Source organism: Diaporthe amygdali (assembly GCF_026229845.1).
Source record: "Diaporthe amygdali strain CAA958 chromosome Unknown NODE_46_length_305281_cov_63_574154, whole genome shotgun sequence".
Lineage (NCBI taxonomy): Eukaryota > Fungi > Ascomycota > Sordariomycetes > Diaporthales > Diaporthaceae > Diaporthe > Diaporthe amygdali.
In genome coordinates, this window is record NW_026517066.1 from 227997 (window position 1) to 245397 (window position 17401).

Here is a 17401-nt window from a genome sequence, read left to right on the forward strand (position 1 = left end):
ATCAAGTCGCAGACGTTGACCAAAGAGATGAATTTGTGCCTATAGCCGAATGAACAAGCTCACTCACTCAAGCGCCCGTCTGAAATACCATCCTGTTTCTGATAAATCCAAGCCCTCCGATGCTGACTTCTACCACATCGCCATCCTTGAGACAACCGTTGGTGTGCCATCCAACACCCTCTGGAGTCCCGGTCATAATCACAGTCCCACGGCGCAAAGTCCGGCCTCGAGAGGCAAAAGAGATAAGCTGTCGGCACGACCAAATCATCTGGGCCGTATTGGTCGTCTGCCGCACGTCACCGTTCACTGTCGTCTTCAGCTCCAAATCCTGCGGGTCCCGCACGAGCCTCGGCGAGACCAGGTAAGGGCCCGTCGGCCCGAATCCATCGAAGGACTTTGCGTAGCCCATCTGATATCCGGACATGTCGACGGCGTGGAGGTTGCGGGCTGAGACGTCGTTGCTGATGGTGTACCCCAGTACGTAGTCCAGCGCGTCTTCTTCGCTGATGTCGTATCCGTCCTTCCCGATCACAATGCTCAATTCGCCCTCGTAGTCCAGCAATTCCTGCGCGTCTTGGTGGATGTTGATGTCGTCTAGTGGCCCTGTGAGGCGATCCGGCGGGGTTGCAAAGATGACGGGTTTCTTCGGTGGTGGGAACTGCCACGTGTGTATTAGTATTGTCATTTGGAAGTCGGTAAAACGTCCTTACCTTGGTTTCTTTTGCGTGAGACTTGTAATTCACTCCCGCGCAGATTATGATAGGTGTACTGGACAATGGGCAGAGTAACTAGGGCGAGTTGTGAGCATAGTCCAGGCACAATTGCTGGGCTGATCAACTCACCTTGGCCACCTCGGCTTTCTCTCCCAGGAACTTGAACCCAGATTCTATGTTCCCGGAGACAAGCTTCACTGTTTTCCCCTCCAGCTCCGGTGGTGCAATCTCGTCCTCAACATCGCCATATCTCTCTATACCATCTTTATCATGGAATCGAATAAGCCTGCTAAATGACATATTGAAATAGTATCTTGAAGCTCACTGTGGCGGACAGATGCGACTACCGGTGAAGAACGTCTCTTTGTCGAAAGCCACAGGGTTTGGTGGGGACTAAATAAAGACCCTGATCTGGTTCGCAGCAATTCCAAGTCCTCGAATAGTTTCGGTCAGCATCCCTAAAGAGGACGATCCGAGGGCAACCGGAAGTGTTATCATAGCAAACTTAATAAAGTCCATCGGGAAAGTATCCCGTGCCCCGGCCTCGCTTGGGATGCATGTACAACGGTCCCAACCCACTACCCCATACCGGTATCTCGGACACTCGGCCAGGTTGTGCGGAGTTTGCATATAATTCCTGCGCTTTTCTGCTGGCCATGTTCAAGACAGAACGGTCCAGACACCCCTATTGCAGCCATATCGAAATTTCTATAATGCCTCAATCTTCAGGCGACAGCCGCATCCTCCTCGATCGGCTCTCCCACTGCCGTTACGGACACCCGGATCTTGAGAAGGCAGAGCAGTTCTTCACCGACTTCGGCCTGATTCCGGTGCTGAAGAAGGATGACAAGATTTATTTCCGTGGCTTCGGCAGGGACCAGTTTTGCTACGTAGCGGAGAAAACAGAAGATGGCAAGAGAAGGTTTCGGGGAGGTGCTTGGATCGTGCAGTCCATGGCTGAGTTGGAGAAGGCCGCCAAGCTCCCGGGATCAACGCCAATTCACGACTTTGATGCCCCGGGCGGAGGGAAAATTGTCATTGTCAAGGATCTCCTAGGGGAAGAGATTACTTTGATCTACGGGCAACAAGACTGTGTCCCGGACGCCAGGGAAATCCCAAGACCGGTCATGTGGAACACATGGGAGGACAAGAAGCGACTGGGTGAATTTCAACGTCCAGACAGAGACTCGCCGTCCAAGGTTCATAAACTCGGCCACTACGGGTTTGAGGTAAACATCGACAAGATTCACAGGGTTTTCGACTGGTACTCCAAGACATTCAACATGAAGAAGACCGACACATTGTTCCAACCGCAGAGCAACAAGACGTGCATGATCTTCATCCATCTCGATAAGGGGAAGGAGTTTGTCGACCATCATGTGTGTTTGTCCAATCCTAGTCGTGAATTTAGACGTGCTAACAATCGGTAGAACATCTTCATTGCCGGCTCACCCGAGGTCAAGGAGGGAATCAAGGCGCACCACAGCAGCTTTGAAGTCGACGACGTGGACAGTCAAGTAGTCGGGCACCACTACCTGCGCTGCAAAGGGTATATCAACGTTTTCGGGGTCGGAAGACACGTGCTCGGTAGCCAGATCTTCGACTACTGGTAAGTAGCTCGGAGGTTGTTGCTAGGAATATTCACAAGCTGACAGCGATCCAGGCTCGACTCGTCTGGATTCATCGTAGAGCACTATGTGGACGGCGACCTGGTCAACGAAGACTCTCCGCACGCGGATGAACCTGCAGTGGCTTCTACTGTGTCAAGCTGGGGCCCGGAGATCCCGCGTGCATTCTTCACAAAGAAGGTCGAGGACCTGCCTGGTATTACAGACATTCCTAGCATCCCCATTGAGGCTTGATGGGAACGGGAGCAGGACAGCCGTAGCATTTGTTTTCTTTTGTCAACTTTCTCCACGCATTTGAAATTGAGAAATGCTAAATACTCTGAATTTCAACTGTTGCTAGTTGCCTTTAATCAAAAATTGGAACTTTAAACATCCAGTGTGAGCATCACGTCCTCTCACTAATATCGTGGCGAAGCATCTCGGTGAATCTCGGTCCTAATATCCGAGCTCGGAGCCACTATTAGACTTATAGTTGACTCGCAAGCAGTGACAGATGAGGTGATCGCGGACGCGAGATAACAAAACGCCGTGCAAGGCGAAGTATTGAGTTTTTTAGAGATACGCACCATTATTACGCTTCACATTTCGTCTTTAGCCCTTCTGATACGATCTCCAACCTTCGAAACGATCATGCCATCCTCAAGTCAGCCTAAAGAAACCATGGCCGGTCGTACAGCTGTGATATCTGGCTCGTCCAAAGGCATCGGAGCAGGCATCGCCAAGGAACTGTCCAACCGCGGGGCAAATATCGTCCTCAACTACCCCTTTCCGTCCCTGGAAGATGAGTGTGAATCCGTGGGCAGAACCCTCAAGACAGATTGGATTGCTGTTTGTGCAGACCTCGCTTCACATAGCGGTCCATCAGACTTGGTGCAGCAGGCGGTAGCCAGGTTCGGTCACATCGACATCCTCGTCAGCAACGCCGGCTACGTGCCCATCGCGCCTCTCTGGGACGCCACACTGAGCATGTGGGATCGCGCCATGGACCTTAACGCACGCGGTGCCTTCGCACTGGTCAAGGCGTCGCTGCCACACCTGACTCCGTACAAGCCCGCCGAGCCGCCGAACATGTCTGGCGCAGTTGGTGGCTCGCGGATTGTTATTGTCGGCTCAGCTGCTTCGCGCGTGCCAAAGGCAGGCCAGGGGATCTATGCGGCAACGAAAGGGGCTCTCGATTCTATTTTACGCGTTTGGGCGAAGGAGTTACCGCCGAGGTACGGCTGCACCGTCAACATGGTGGCTCCGGGACCGGTGTTGACGGAGAGCTTTCTGGAGCATTTCACTGATGAGGAATGGGACAAGGTGCGAGAGGTGTTGATCAGGGACACGCCGGTGGAGGGCGGTGCGGCGTCTGTGGAGGATGTTGCCTGGGCTGTGGCTTTTCTCGCGGAGGAAAGGTCCCGCTTCATCAATGGCGAGTTTATGCTTCTGTCTGGAGGAGTGTCAATGACGTGAAAGTATGCGGACTTTTGCAGCATGCATCCACTGGTGAACGCATGGTAGACACCAGGCACAGTTAAAATAGTAGTGATCTCTTACTTGGTCTATGATCAGCGCAGCCGCTAATTAATCTTAACGCCATTGCAGCCCCTTGTAGCATATCTTCTATGTCAGAAACTCTATGTTTAATGCGTATTGCGATCAAATGGCTAGTGATCCGTATTTTTTTCTTTTTTCTTTTTTCCCCTCATCTGGATAACTCCCTCTGAGAGTTCTGAATTACTCTGTTTTGATTTTATATATCATATTCTGCTGCTCTGCAAATCGACGATACCGGACTTCTGAACGCAACCACAACTTGGAAGGCGAGAAATTGTATATCGCACTCTAGTCTCGTTTGCAAAGTGCCAGCCCACCTTTCAGTCCTCTCTGAATGGCATACAAGAGACCTTCCAGTCTCACCGCCCAAGGCGCCTTCAGCGGCTCTTCATGGTCAATTTCCATTCGGGATCTGGGATAACCTGTAACAAGTCAATATGTCAAAGAGCTTAAAATGAATATGTGGATCAACATACCAAACCCTCAAACTCTATATTCTTTGGCCGTTCCTTCACGCCGTCCGGTAGCCGAATCTCATAGCGCGTCAGAAACTCGATCACTACAAGCTTCAAGGCTAATTCGGCGATATATCTGCCTGGGCACGCGTGCCTGCCATAGCCCCACGTCAGATCCTTCTTGCCGACTGTTACCATCTGGTTGGTGTTCCGGGCCTCTTCGGTCGCGGTTCGGAGTCTGTAGTACCGGAAGCCGTCAAAGTTCTCAGGATCCTGGAAGAACTCCCGATCCATGTTGATGGCTGCTGTCGGAAGCACGATGCGGGCGCCTTTGGGGATGCGCAGCCCGTTAGACAGGGTCATGTCCGAGAGGGCTTTTCGTTGGAAACTTGCTGTAATTCACGTTGGTTAGTCATGATTGAAATCGTGTAGGTTACCTTTGAGGTAACGAACTTAGATCCGGAGGGTTCAACCGTTGAGTCTCCTTGATGAAGCTGTCCAGCTTCCACGTCTCCGTCAACACTCGTTTGTCAACAACGCCTCCGTTCTTCTCCATGGCGGTTTTTATCTCTTCCAAAAGTTCAGGTACATATTCTGGATGTGTTGCAAGATCCATAAGACACTGGGTCACTGTTGCAGCCATGGACTGAATGGCAGCCACACACAAGTTGATCTGGGCAATGGTATGCGCCTCAACATCATCAGGACCAAGTGGACCCTCGTAGAGATAGTCCAAAAGTGTCTGAGGGTTGTTCAGAGGCTTGCCTCTATTTTCTTTTTTCTCTTGCAGGGTTTGAGCGACCACAGCCTTGCCTTCTTCGAACCGCTGCATCATGTACCCTCGTCCTTCGACAAAGCGGTGGACGAGGGGTCGGAGTACGGCAGGCCACTTCTTGAGATTCTCGGTCCACACGACGGTAGAATGCACGTGTTCGGTGGCGATGTCTAACCAGTGATCGTTTTCGGCGGAGGCGGCGCTGTGGAAGATTCGGGCTGAGATGCGAGAAACTAGACGCATGACATGTGGCCAGGGCTTTGTGATGGTGGGTGCTTTCCATCATTGCATCAGAAAAAGGTTTGGACTTCTCGGGAGGGGAATCGAACAAATTGGTTCGCGGTAAACAAATTGGTTGTTGACAATGGTAAACTTACTATCATAGTCCTCCAGCGGCCAGTGTCTGCGGATCAACTCCTGGATAACGGGAATATATTGGGCTAGAACAGTTAGAATGTGAACGTTTGTTCATAAAGAGGCTGAGTCCCGGGCTTACGAAGAGTTGGGTTAAGCTTTTTGTTCACAATGCTGATTTGAATTTCATCAAGATTGCCTACTTTGGTGTATTTTTTCATGCTGAACTGCCCAGGGAGAAAATGAAACAGGTCAGTTTTTGGTCTTGCTATTCCGCTCATGTACAAAATGCCTACTTCTTCTTCGAGGAAGGCCGAGAAACTCAAAGACTTTTGACTTCCTAGGCCTTGTAGCAGTTCTAGAGGAATCATGATATTGGTCCCTGGCAGTAAAGTTAGAAAAAGGTTTCGAAGGATTTAACATGCAGATGCGATCAAACGTATTACCTTCTGTGGTTGTGATCCCAAATACCTGATCTTGGAACTAGACATTCTCGAATCAGCACCGTGGAATCTTCAGGCCGTCCCGGGAAGACAGCCATCATACCTTTTTGTAGCTATCAATGAGTAGCCTTCGAGTATCCTTGATGAAGATGTCAATTCTTTTCTTCCGATTTGGCACCTCTTCCTGCATGGCAATGGGCAACTTGGGCATCCTGTCGCCAATCGCGAAGAACCAGATGGTTAATACGCCAAACAGGACGGCGCTGAGCACGCCCCATCCTGCCACCTCGAAAGCATCTTTTTCGAGCTTGGCTGCCAGAATTGGATGGAAAACCTCGATTCTTTCGGACATGACAGTGGCCGTAAAAGCAAATGAGGGTAGTGTTGTGCAATTGGTGCAGCACTCAGGCTGAGCCAAACTGAAAACTCAATTTATTTGCGAGAGGTTATTTCTGTTACACGATATCGCCGCAAGCTGTAGACATACCGCAAGGAACAGCCTTCCAAGCCCATGTTCATCCACCCCCCCCCCCCCCGGTGGGGATGACGTGCATGACACACGGCGTCTCGGGCTCCTCGGCCGATCAACTCGGGGCCCCGAATATTCCACGCCTAAATGCTCCGCCACCATCCGGGCTTGGTGACCAGGGACAAGCCGTAGATCGTCTTGGCGGCGAGAATAACATGAATTGTTAGACCCCGCTTGGAGACGCAGGGAACATACTCAGGTCTCCGGGTACAAGAGATTGGATCATGAATGTCATGGCATTTCATCGGGCCAAGGACTGGCCCCACTTGAAAATGGGCACATCAGCCACGGAGGAGGACATGGTCGGGAACCTGGAGAATTGGGGCTCCGACATGCGCAGCAATGGTCAGTTGATCGGTCAGTCCGACCCTTGAGCATTTGTTGACTGATCACTGACATATGGCGTTCACACTTGGGATATGAGAATGTCTTCTTGGGGGACAAACAGCGCCACGGGACACGTTTGGGATTCTGGTCATGAAGCATAAAAGAAGCTTGATTATGGAGAATAACGATCGTGTTGTTTAACAAGTCTAGATCTATTGTGACTCAAAACTAATCGCTGAGGCAAGTTACTCAAGATATTATTGCTCACCATTGGGCACTGACGGGCTCACCCGCATACTCTGCTCAATATCATACATGATGTCCTTGATGTGCTCAATACCAACGGACACCCTTACCATTTCCGGTGCAACACCCAGGTCAATCTTCTCATGCGGCAGCATTGGTCTATGTGTGGTCGACCAAGGATGCATAGCTGTGGTTTTGGCATCACCATATCTAATATGGTTAGTCAAGAGATCCAGAATCAACATGGAAGCTTCTTACCCAGGGTTATTCGAGATCATCTTGAAGTTGTCAACCAGCTGCTCTCCAGCATCTGCTCCACCCTTGATGCCAAACATCAACACAGCTCCAGCTCCCCGAGGGAGATACTTCTGCGCGAGCTCATGATGTGGATGGCTCGGTAGACCTGGATATGAGACCCACTCCACATTCTCGTGCCTCTCAAGCCACGTAGCAAGGGCAATAGTATTCTGAGCATGTCTCTCGCACCTCAAGCTTAATGTCTCGATGCCAAGAATAAACTGCTGGCTATTAAACGGGGACAAACATGAGCCCACGTCACGCAGAATCTGGCCTCGAATGCGCATGATGAAGGCTTCTCGCCCAAACCTCTCACTAAAGTTGAGACCATGGAAACCAGGACAAGGCTTGTTGAACTGTGGGAAACGCGTCGAGTCCTTCCAGTTGAAGTTGCCCGAATCGACGATGATGCCGCCTGTGGCGCTCCCGTGGCCGCCGATCCATTTGCTCATGCTCTCGACCACAATGTCGGCGCCGTGCTTGATAGGCTGGCAGAAGTACGCGCACCCGACAGTATTCTCAACCACAAGAGGCACGCCGGCTTCATGTGCAACTTTGGCTAGGGCTTCGATGTCAGGAACGTTGAAGTTGGGATGGCCGACTGTCTCGATGTAGACCGCCTTGGTGCGATCGTCAATGGCTTTCCGCACCGCCTCAGCTGTCTCTTCGACAACCCGGCAGTCAACTCCAAACTCGGGAAGTAGGAATGAGAATTGATTGTACGCTCCATGGTAGTAATGCTTGCTTGCCACGATGTTCTCGCCGTGCCCGGCCAGAGCAATCATCGTCATGAAGACGGCTGCCTGGCCAGACGACACAGCGACAGCTGCAACACCGCCCTCGAGCGCGGCCACGCGGCGCTCTACGACTGCGGTGGTCGGATTGCCTGTGCGTGTGGCTATCTCACCCTCTTCCTCGAGGTTGAATAGTCTTGCGGCGTGGGCAGAGCTGTGGAAGTTGAAGACGTAGGTTTGGTAGATGGGCACGCCTCGGGCCAGAGTTGCCGAGTCGGGCTTCTGTCCTGCGTGAACTTGCAGCGTCTCGAACTCGGGGACATGCTCTGTCAACGTCATGATTGCGTTCGCTTCAGCCATGTTTATCGTGATTGGCCGAGCTGAAGGTTGTGATATCAAACGTATTTATTACGCTGCAGATCTGTCCCGCAGATGCGAGAAGAGATTTGATTCAAGCAGAGAGGCTGATGATTGTAGTTGGTAATGCTAGGTGCCTTGGAATTGTTTGGCTCGTTTCTAATCAATGTGCAACGGTCAAAACTCGGTCAATGTCTTAGTCCTATCACCGAAACACACCTTTTTGATGTGCAACACAGCTTTTCGGGCGCGTCGGGAATTTCGGTGAGGGCTCCGAGCCTGGCAATAGCCAGTTCTTCTCCCTGCCATGCCATTCACCGCATCCCGACTGTCCCCCGGGTCTTGCAAGACCTCATTCGGGGATGCTAAGGGGAGGATGGGTCAGTCACCAGGCGAGCCGTCGAAATGGGCTCTTTAAATCAATATGTCTTCAAGTCGCGAGGCTCGATTTTCGCGAGCATTATCATCGGCTCAAGACTCTGGATCTACGTAGCAAGATGACGGAGAATAAACAGCTCAAAGTCATCATCGTTGGTGCTGGGTTCGGTGGTCTAGGTGCGGCCATTGAATGTGCTGATCGTGGCATGGATGTGACTGTGATTGAAAAGTATACAGATTCCAACAGTCAAGGAGGTAAGTCGCAAAACGATTCAGTGACTATCTTCTTCGGTTCCTAGCTAAACCATCAATACGTGAGCATAGATATCCTCGACTTCTTCCCCAATGCTGGCCGCATCATCCACCGATGGGATAACGGCAGGGTCGGCCAGCAGATCCACGATACTGGGTGCAGCCAGATCCGGACCATGGAGCTCTGCAAGTTTGATGGCAAGTTCCTCACCCACGTTCCCTGGGCACGAGACGGTACGGAACACAACATAACATACGCCGGGCACCGAGGCAAAGTCCACTCCATCTTCCTCGCGCATGCGAAGACCCTGGTGCGGGACGTTAGGATCGGTGTGGCAGTTACGGAATACCTCGAAGAACAAGGCAGAGCAGGTGTCTTACTTTCCTCAGGCGAGACCCTGTGGGGCGATTGTGTGATTGCTGCTGATGGGCCACGGTCCATTGCCCGGGGACAGGTACTCAACCTCGATGACGACAGTAATGGGGGAAAGAGCAGCGGCTGGGCTGTATTTAGGAACTTCTTCAAGACTGACGAAGCTATGCTGAAGCATCCCGGGCTGCGGGATCTGTATCATACGGACAGAGACACCGTAAGGTTCTGGATGTATGATAACTTGAGTCTGATGGCTTTTGTCTGGAACGAGGGAAAAGACATTGCCTGGGTTCTGATTCACCCAGTAAGCCACCACCACTGACGCCGTAGACAAATTGCTAAAACTTTCTACACCAGGATGACAAAGAATCAAGCGAGTCTTGGTCCAATATTGCCGAAAGGGAGCATGTGGCCAGATGGATGAAGTTCTTCCCCGCTGAAGACGCTCAAGCACTATTCGATGTCACCCCCGTGGGAAAGACCATCGACTTCAAACTCATTTACAGACCGACGATAGACACCTGGGTTAGCAAGGGAGGCCGCACGATCCTGATTGGAGACGCAGCCCACGCAAACCTGCCAACCGCCGGCCAAGGAGCATCTCAGGCACTAGAAGACGCCGTCACGGTGGCCCAGTGCTTGGCCATGTCCAAAGGGGACGTCAGGCTCGGTCTGGAGGCGACGCAGAGAATTCGCTACCATCGGTCAAACGCTGTCCACAAGAGCGGGCAGAAGAACAGAGATGCGTTCTACAAGATTCCCTGGGATGACATCGAGGTGGCGCCTACTGAATGGGCCAGGAAGAGGTTTCCCATGCTGAAACCTTGGGACGCGCTACAATTTGCCAAAGACCAGTTTCCGAAAGTTGCAGAGGATATCAAGAATGGGGTGGAGGGACATTTGGATGACGTTGCTGTTCCTCCGCCCGAGGGCGGCTACTGGTGAAGGAACGTGCCTAACCAAATACACGACCACTATTTAGTGATTTATACCAAGTAGGGTACAGAACCATATAGACTTGTTGTACACCAGTACTGTGCCGCATGTGTCGATATTTCGAGGGCAATATGCAGACGTGATGGTCATATAATGAACAGCCCAGCCTCGAACACCGAGGTCTAAACTTAGGCGAAATCATACCCAATATAGGTACTTTGTAAAAAGAGCTTTAGGTATTGACGTTCTCATTGAACAATGTCTTAAACAGAGCCCGTCACCCGCCTGCTCAGAAACATCCGTTCGGGACAGTAATGCAACGGCTGTAGACTACCGCTGGAGCAACCCGATGAATTGAGGCTATCGGTATCCACATCTCCTGTCTAATCACAAAGAAAGTATTCTCGAATCATACGAATGCCATGACGCGATGTTGATGGTGTCTTGATCGTTCGGGCGGAGGATCGCCAACTCCCTGCGGCACCCGTCACCAAAATAGATTCGGCATTTAGGAATTCGTAAAGACCCGCTTCCCCGGTGATGTTCCCGAACCCTCTAGGTGCTCATATTATTGATGCAAGTTGATGGCTGGTTCAGCGTCGGCCAAGTGATGGTACGCGCCATTGCTTGGGCTGAGAACCCCGGAAGCCCATCTCAATTTGCAACCAGATCTGCAAAATGCGACCCTCCCAGTGCCCCTGTCCTCCCAATTCACATTACAATACGAGCCATCAATGGAAAGGGATGGCGAATTATGGAGAGAGGGCAATGACAACGGGTGGGATTTGAACACCGCCACCAGACGGCAGTGCTCGGCCGACGCTGTAGGCTCTCTCGGGGTGCTCGGAAAATACACCGACGCTCTGAAAGCAACCGATTGTTTACTGTCTGAGAAGCTTGGCTGCATCTGCTCAACAACAGTGTCGCAGACGCGTTTGTCCCTAGAGGGTTCAGTAGCAGGTCACAAACAGGATCATTATTACCACGTATGGCAAATAGAGCCTAGAGTAGGGGTAGGCCACACAGTAGGTATAGACCAAGGATTTCTTTTACGCTGGCCCAAATGAAAATTTTCGATGAAAATCCGTCTGATGGAGAAACATTCCGTTGATGAAGGAAAACGGTATTGAAAAAAGAAAGCAAAAAAAGGGTAAACAAATCCTTGCAGCAGAAAACAGATCTGTGAAAGCCTTGAGCAGGGCTGAATGCTCCTTGGCACAACTGACAGGCTGTAGAACCAGGGCCTTGTTCTTTCTTTGGGGCCTTCTGGGCCCACAATTGAAACGCAGACTCAGGGGTTTCAATTATGTGCTATACTTGGGCGGCCTCGGGAGGGACGAGTCATCCGCGCACAGCTATCGACACCTACACAGCTCGACGCCTTGACCTTCAGACAGGGCCTCGCTTTAACTACATAACAGTCTGCCCCTCCAGGTAGAGCCTTGGAGCTGCCAACGAAGGATTTGATTCCATAGCCATTGATCAGAAAGTTTTGCTCGTTCCACACTTTCTTCATCATGGCTATTTTATCACTCGGCCCTGTGGCTTCTCATGTGCTCATCCTGGTGGTGGCCATGTGCAATATCTGCATCTTGTCCTACGATGCCGGCATGATCAACAACCTGAACACGGTCAAGCCGTTTGTTGAACGTTCGTCAACCTTTTCGGAACCAGAGGTGCTTTGCTAACCTCGCATGGTAGACTTCCATCTCAACAGCGATCTCACCGGCCTCAACTCCGCGATTATAAGTGCCGGGTGCATCTTTGGCGGCCCGATGGTTGGCCCTATCGTTGATCGCTGGGGGCGAAAGGCTGGCCTTGCGGTGGCCTCAGTCTGCATTATCTTTGGAGTCCTCCTGCAGGCTTCCGCAGCAAGTGGTAGGTGGATGACGTCCTTCGACACCCCAGGATGTGCGCTTACTTGGAACCTTGCCAGCTGTGCAACTCATCATCGGTCGATTCATCATCGGCTTCGCTACTCTGATCAACGGGTCCGTTGCCCCTATGTGGGTGATGGAGCTGGCTTCTCCCAAATACAGATCTATCCTCTCGAGCTCCACAGTCGTCTCTGTGCCATTTGCCTCCTTCCTCGTGGCATGCATAATTCTTGGGGTGTTTGACAAAAAGTCAAACTGGGCGTGGAGGGGAGTCATGCTTGTGAGTCTCTCTGGCATCAAATTGAACCACCCAGCACTAACGCAATTCGCAAAGGGAGAGGCAGTGCCTTCTATCTTGTCCCTATGCCTCCTGCCGCTTGTCGATGAAAGTCCCAGATGGCTCTTTGCCAAGGGGCGAAGAGAAGAGGTACGAAATCCACATTGCCTATAACTGGATCCTAGCTAAGCCCTGTCCAGGGCATTGATATCCTCGCGCGGCTCCACGCGAACGGAGATCGCCACAACTCGATGATCGTCTCGGAAGTTCAGGAGATACTCAGTGCCTTAGCAAACGAGAAGCAAAGCGACGGCGGCTGGAAAGAGCTAGTCACGCCTTGTATGCTGTGTACCTTGTCACCCATTTTGATTTGCCAGTCTCTGACCGTAATGTGCAGTTCCAAACCTGAAGCGATTTGGCATCGCGGTGTTGATGAATATTTTCTACCAAATTCTGGGAGGCAACATGATCCTGTATGTACAACCGCCTGAGCGAGATATGGAACGTTGGTACTGACTGATTCACGCGTAGATACTTTTCGAGCTACGTCATTGCCAACCTCGGAATCAATGACAAGAGAACCACGATTATGATCAACATCTTCCTCCTATTGTGGAAGGCATGCTGCAGCGTTGGGGGCATCTTCCTCATCGACAAGACTGGTGCTCGCAAGCCTCTGAGTAAGTGCTACGCAGCTGACTAGTGACTCTAAACCGAACTAACATTGTACCTAGTCACCGGCACATCTGCCACTATATTCCTCCTTGGCCTTCTTGCTGGCCTCTCAAACCTTTCAGATGCCCACCCCGAGAATCCGGGATACGCCATTGGTGCTATTATTGTTGTTGCCCTGTTTCTCCTTGCGGTATCAACCAGCTGGTAAGACTTCATATACCTCCAATAGGCTATGGGCCACACTGACAGCATTGAAGGATGCTTCTAGCTTACACCTACCCGGCCGAGATACTACGATATTCACAGCGAGCCAAGGGCGTAGTAGCTGCCCAGTCCATCGGCTACGCCTTCAGTTTCCTGAATCTCTACACCGCGCCACTTGCGATTGAAAGTATTGCTTGGAGGTATTATGCTATTAACGCCGGTTGGAACATAGGAATCTTGGGTGTCGTGATCTGGTTGTTTGTTGAGACGAAGGGCAGGACCCTCGAAGAGATGGACGAGCTGTTTGATGGTACGGTTCATAGCCGTGGTGTGATTGTCGGGCAATATTCCCATACGAAGTTGAGGCAAGGAGAGTCAGTTTATCTGGGAAGCCTTCCTAGTGGAAGCCTTTTAACTACTACGACAAGCAGGGATTAGGTGGGTTTCATAATTATATAGCGGCTAGAAGTGATATAGAATGATACAATGGAGTTCTGGTTTACTGCTTCTTTTTTTATTATACACAGCTGGGGACTGATGTACATAGAGGAAGCTGACCATTACATAATGTAACATGTCCCACTTCTGCATTTTTCCATGCAGTATTAACACAAGCTGGACCAATCTACTGTAGCCAAGCGCTCACACTTTGACACGCCAAAGGGCCTTGCGTGCCCTCCCTCTTCCCGCATGTTCCATATATCACACCTCAATGTTACGTGAAATAATTGTGTTTCGAAGTGAAAGCTCTCATGGTGAGAGCTCGTTGATATGAAATCGAAGGAAGAGCAGACAGCTATATGCTATGGGCCGTGACAGTAGATACCATGACACTAGTCAATGCACCTAATGACCAGTCAAGCTTTCCATTTCTATTTTATTCAAATATATATCCCTGGGCATGTCGGTCCCATCCGCGAGTCTTAGTCTTGGGAACCTTATCTGTCCCTAATGATGTGCGGGCTCCTTGTTTGCTAGCTGCTTATTCATCAGGACCAGGGCCTTAGAGTGCTATTTTGTAGCACTAACTCTTAGTTTGAAATACGCTTCTCGTTTGTCCTGTTCCTCATTTTGGTTCTTCGCTTTGCTCTCTTGCTTGATCTACTTGCTTATTTTGCCCTGGACATCGCGGTTGTTCTTGAATAGGACTCTGTGATCCTCACTCACATTAGGTTCTGTACAACTATGTACTATGTGGTCGAGCCAATCCCTCATATTGTCATCAAACTACACCTGGCAGTCATTAGTGTAGGTATATGGCAGAACATGACCCTGGTATGCAGAATTGAACCAGTTGTGAATAATACCTCTGGAGTGCCCCCGCCCCCTTGCTGGTACTATACCCAGGCCTAGAGCGCTGTAGGCGTTTATTTTGCTGCTGTCGGATATGATTTTACTGCTTGATTCCAGAACTAGGTAGTAGTAATTGCTCAAGGCAACTTGGTTAAAATCTTTGTTCTAGAGTGCGGCTGGTCTTACTCATAATAGATGAATCACAACTTGCGTTGGCAAATATCAAACCTGTAAAGACGAAGAGAGATGGACGTCAATTCACGAGTGGAGGTCTAGGCTTGTCGAAAAGGCTATCAAGCCACCATATTTACATTTCGACATCTCTAAAATAATATGTATATACAAAGAATTCAATTTCCAACTTTCACAGCTGCTCCCGCAGAATTCCACCACGGGATAGGCCAGAACGGGCAAGCCGTTCGCCCAGAAACGCATTAGCGGGCGAGCCCAACCAGCGAGCCCACTTAGAGCTTGCCGATACCGGCAGTCTTGGCGACGTTGGCGGAGGCAGCGCTGGCAGAGGCGATGTTCTTGCCCTGGAAGTTGGTCAGGAAGCTGGTGTCGGAGCTGGTGTAGGTTCCGGTGCTGCCGTAGGCGTTGAGCACGCAGGCGCGGCCGAGGGCGGACTTGCAGTTCGCGTTGGCGTTGGCATCGGGGGAGGTGAACATCTTGCCGGCCTTGGCGGTCGGGTCGATCACCTCGACGACGTTCTGGAAGGTGTTACCCTCGAGAAGGACGTAGGCACCCGCGGAGGTCTCGAAAGCCTGGAGGGGGGAGTTAGTTGAAAGATCATCGAGAGCGGGTGTATGTGTGTATGTGTGATTACTTACGTGCTTGCTGTTGGCGTAGAAGTAGTTGTTGACGGCGTGGAGGAGGGTGTTGCCAGCGACCTTGGGGCTGCGGCCCGAAGAGTGGTGGACATAGTTGCCCTTGAAGGTGATCATGTCGTTGCTTCCCGTGAAGTAGATCAGGAAGTAGTGCTGCGGTATGAGTTAGAGGCCAGTTTGAGGACAAGTTACGAGGTGGGATACTTACGTGACCATCACAGGTGGCAGACCAGTCAGTGGAGCCATCGAACTCAGAGTTGGAAATGGTGACACGGTTGGAAGCAGCATTGCCGAGGACAAGGTGCTGGCGACCAATGCGGGAAGTCTGCAGATTTGGGTCAGTATGTTGCTTGGGAATTTATGGTTGGAAGTCAGTCTCACCTTAACGTGGTCGATCCAGATCATGTCGGCACCAGCGATAGAGATAGCATCACCACCCCAGACGTACTTGGGGTTGATCTCGGTGAAGTGGACGTTCTGGATGATGATGTTCTTAACACCGTTGGCGATGTACACGCCCTTGCCCTTGATCACACCGGCGGATCCCTGGCCGACCAGAGACTTGTTGGACTTGACCTGGATAGCATTCCAGGCAGCCTTGTCGTAGGTCAGGGAGCTGACAGTGGGGGAGCTGGCCTGGTAGTTCTTGCACCACTGAGGTGAAAACAAGCTTTAGCAACCGGATCGACCAAAAGTCACTGCGGGAAGAATAGTCACTCACGTCGTCCTTGTTGATGGCCAGCTGGCAAGCGGCGGCAGTGCCGTAAGGCGCACATCCGCTGGTTGTCGTTGTTCCCTCCGTGCCAGTGAAGTCGAAAGTCTTGGTTAGAATGATGGTACGGGCCGAGCTGTCGGTCAGGTACGAAACGAGCTCAGCGTTGGTCGATGGGTAGACAGCGGCAGCAGAGCCACCACCAGTAACTCCCTTCGCGAAGCCTTCAGCGGCTCCGGTGACACCGGCGGCGGCAACGGTGTTGGCAAAGGTAGCCAACGCCGTGAGGATCACGGTTGGTGAAAGCATGTTGAAAGAGTGTGCTGATCGAAAAGGAGTGACGATCGGTTTGAATGAGTGTGGAAAGAGTGATGGGTGATGATCAGCATGCAAGATCTTCGACAGGCTGGTGATCGTCCTCCTTTTAAGCTTACTGAAAGACTTACAAAGTGGACCTGTCAGACTATCGTGAAGGCTTGCACACGCTCATTCGGCAGAGCCGTCCGAGCCAGCACGTTTGTTGATTCAGCCTGGTCCACAGAATATCTCCATGTTCGACCGTTGACCCCCAATGATCGTACGAGTAGCAAAGCGTTATCTTGCAGTTGGCACTGCAACACTGTCAGATTGTCCCCACGGAGGATCTTGCGTCAAATGACAAAAGTCGTCCCCTGATACATTAAGGGGCGGCTTCTAGAAGACATATCTCGGCCTTCAGGCCGAGAGTGGTCTAGGCGCGGCTGTTTGGCGGTACTTTCAAGTTGTGCAATGTGCCTAGCTGTATTAAGTGCCGTTCTTGCGGCTAGGCTCAGTGGACCCGGCCGATGGGACCTGTCAGCTGTCCTGGCCAGTGTGCAGGCACCATCGTTGCGCTTGGCTTGAGGTCTACCCCACGATGTGTGCTGATGATAAAGTCCATGGCTACTCGGGATTTTCCCTGGAGTCCTGACCTTCAATGGGCCATGTACAAGGAGGCATTGCAGCCCAAACTATGTCTTGAGGCTGGCAGGTTTGAGAGTGGCAGCCTGCTTCACCGCGAACATTTACGCTCGTGCGATGGCAATTGTGGAATGCACACAATGAGGCTCAAGGTAACTGTGTTCAGTGGAGCACGCAGATCATGATGTGCAAAGGAGCTGCACAGCTGCGTAGAGAGACAGATATTGGTGGACTAACTTGCAGCCACCAACGAGACGGTGG

At 51.3% G+C, this 17401-nt stretch overlaps 8 protein-coding genes across 8 annotated transcripts; 4 read left to right on the forward strand and 4 right to left on the reverse strand.

The window, feature by feature from the left end:
* Window positions 1–67: 67 nt before the first annotated feature.
* Window positions 68–1013, reverse strand: J7T55_007718 (uncharacterized protein; the record flags this gene model as incomplete). The annotated part of the gene is made up of 2 exons (XM_053134615.1): window positions 68–658; window positions 843–1013. The coding sequence occupies 2 exons, from the start codon at window positions 1011–1013 to the stop codon at window positions 68–70; spliced, it is 762 nt and encodes a 253-aa protein (XP_052987692.1).
* A 413-nt stretch (window positions 1014–1426) lies between these two features.
* J7T55_007719 (uncharacterized protein) lies at window positions 1427–2575 on the forward strand (the record flags this gene model as incomplete). The annotated part of the gene is made up of 3 exons (XM_053134616.1): window positions 1427–2092; window positions 2144–2322; window positions 2377–2575. 3 exons carry the CDS (start codon window positions 1427–1429, stop codon window positions 2573–2575), a joined length of 1044 nt encoding a protein of 347 aa, XP_052987693.1.
* Window positions 2576–3001: 426 nt separating this feature from the next.
* J7T55_007720 (uncharacterized protein) lies at window positions 3002–3796 on the forward strand (the record flags this gene model as incomplete). The annotated part of the gene is made up of 1 exon (XM_053134617.1): window positions 3002–3796. One exon carries the CDS (start codon window positions 3002–3004, stop codon window positions 3794–3796), a length of 795 nt encoding a protein of 264 aa, XP_052987694.1.
* A 461-nt stretch (window positions 3797–4257) lies between these two features.
* J7T55_007721 (uncharacterized protein) lies at window positions 4258–6259 on the reverse strand (the record flags this gene model as incomplete). Its single annotated transcript, XM_053134618.1, has 8 exons — window positions 4258–4302; window positions 4357–4727; window positions 4789–5343; window positions 5488–5550; window positions 5607–5691; window positions 5761–5846; window positions 5911–5947; window positions 6011–6259. 8 exons carry the CDS (start codon window positions 6257–6259, stop codon window positions 4258–4260), a joined length of 1491 nt encoding a protein of 496 aa, XP_052987695.1.
* Window positions 6260–6677: 418 nt separating this feature from the next.
* On the reverse strand, window positions 6678–8400 carry J7T55_007722 (uncharacterized protein; the record flags this gene model as incomplete). The annotated part of the gene is made up of 3 exons (XM_053134619.1): window positions 6678–6761; window positions 7054–7219; window positions 7268–8400. The coding sequence occupies 3 exons, from the start codon at window positions 8398–8400 to the stop codon at window positions 6678–6680; spliced, it is 1383 nt and encodes a 460-aa protein (XP_052987696.1).
* Window positions 8401–8704: 304 nt separating this feature from the next.
* J7T55_007723 (uncharacterized protein) lies at window positions 8705–10345 on the forward strand (the record flags this gene model as incomplete). The annotated part of the gene is made up of 4 exons (XM_053134620.1): window positions 8705–8777; window positions 8833–9030; window positions 9100–9704; window positions 9758–10345. The coding sequence occupies 4 exons, from the start codon at window positions 8705–8707 to the stop codon at window positions 10343–10345; spliced, it is 1464 nt and encodes a 487-aa protein (XP_052987697.1).
* A 1508-nt stretch (window positions 10346–11853) lies between these two features.
* J7T55_007724 (uncharacterized protein) lies at window positions 11854–14092 on the forward strand (the record flags this gene model as incomplete). The annotated part of the gene is made up of 10 exons (XM_053134621.1): window positions 11854–11986; window positions 12038–12214; window positions 12273–12493; window positions 12548–12640; window positions 12691–12829; window positions 12888–12963; window positions 13022–13170; window positions 13225–13369; window positions 13423–13679; window positions 14004–14092. The coding sequence occupies 10 exons, from the start codon at window positions 11854–11856 to the stop codon at window positions 14090–14092; spliced, it is 1479 nt and encodes a 492-aa protein (XP_052987698.1).
* Window positions 14093–15126: 1034 nt separating this feature from the next.
* On the reverse strand, window positions 15127–16510 carry J7T55_007725 (pectin lyase; the record flags this gene model as incomplete). The annotated part of the gene is made up of 5 exons (XM_053134622.1): window positions 15127–15426; window positions 15493–15642; window positions 15698–15814; window positions 15871–16143; window positions 16211–16510. 5 exons carry the CDS (start codon window positions 16508–16510, stop codon window positions 15127–15129), a joined length of 1140 nt encoding a protein of 379 aa, XP_052987699.1.
* Window positions 16511–17401: the final 891 nt, after the last annotated feature.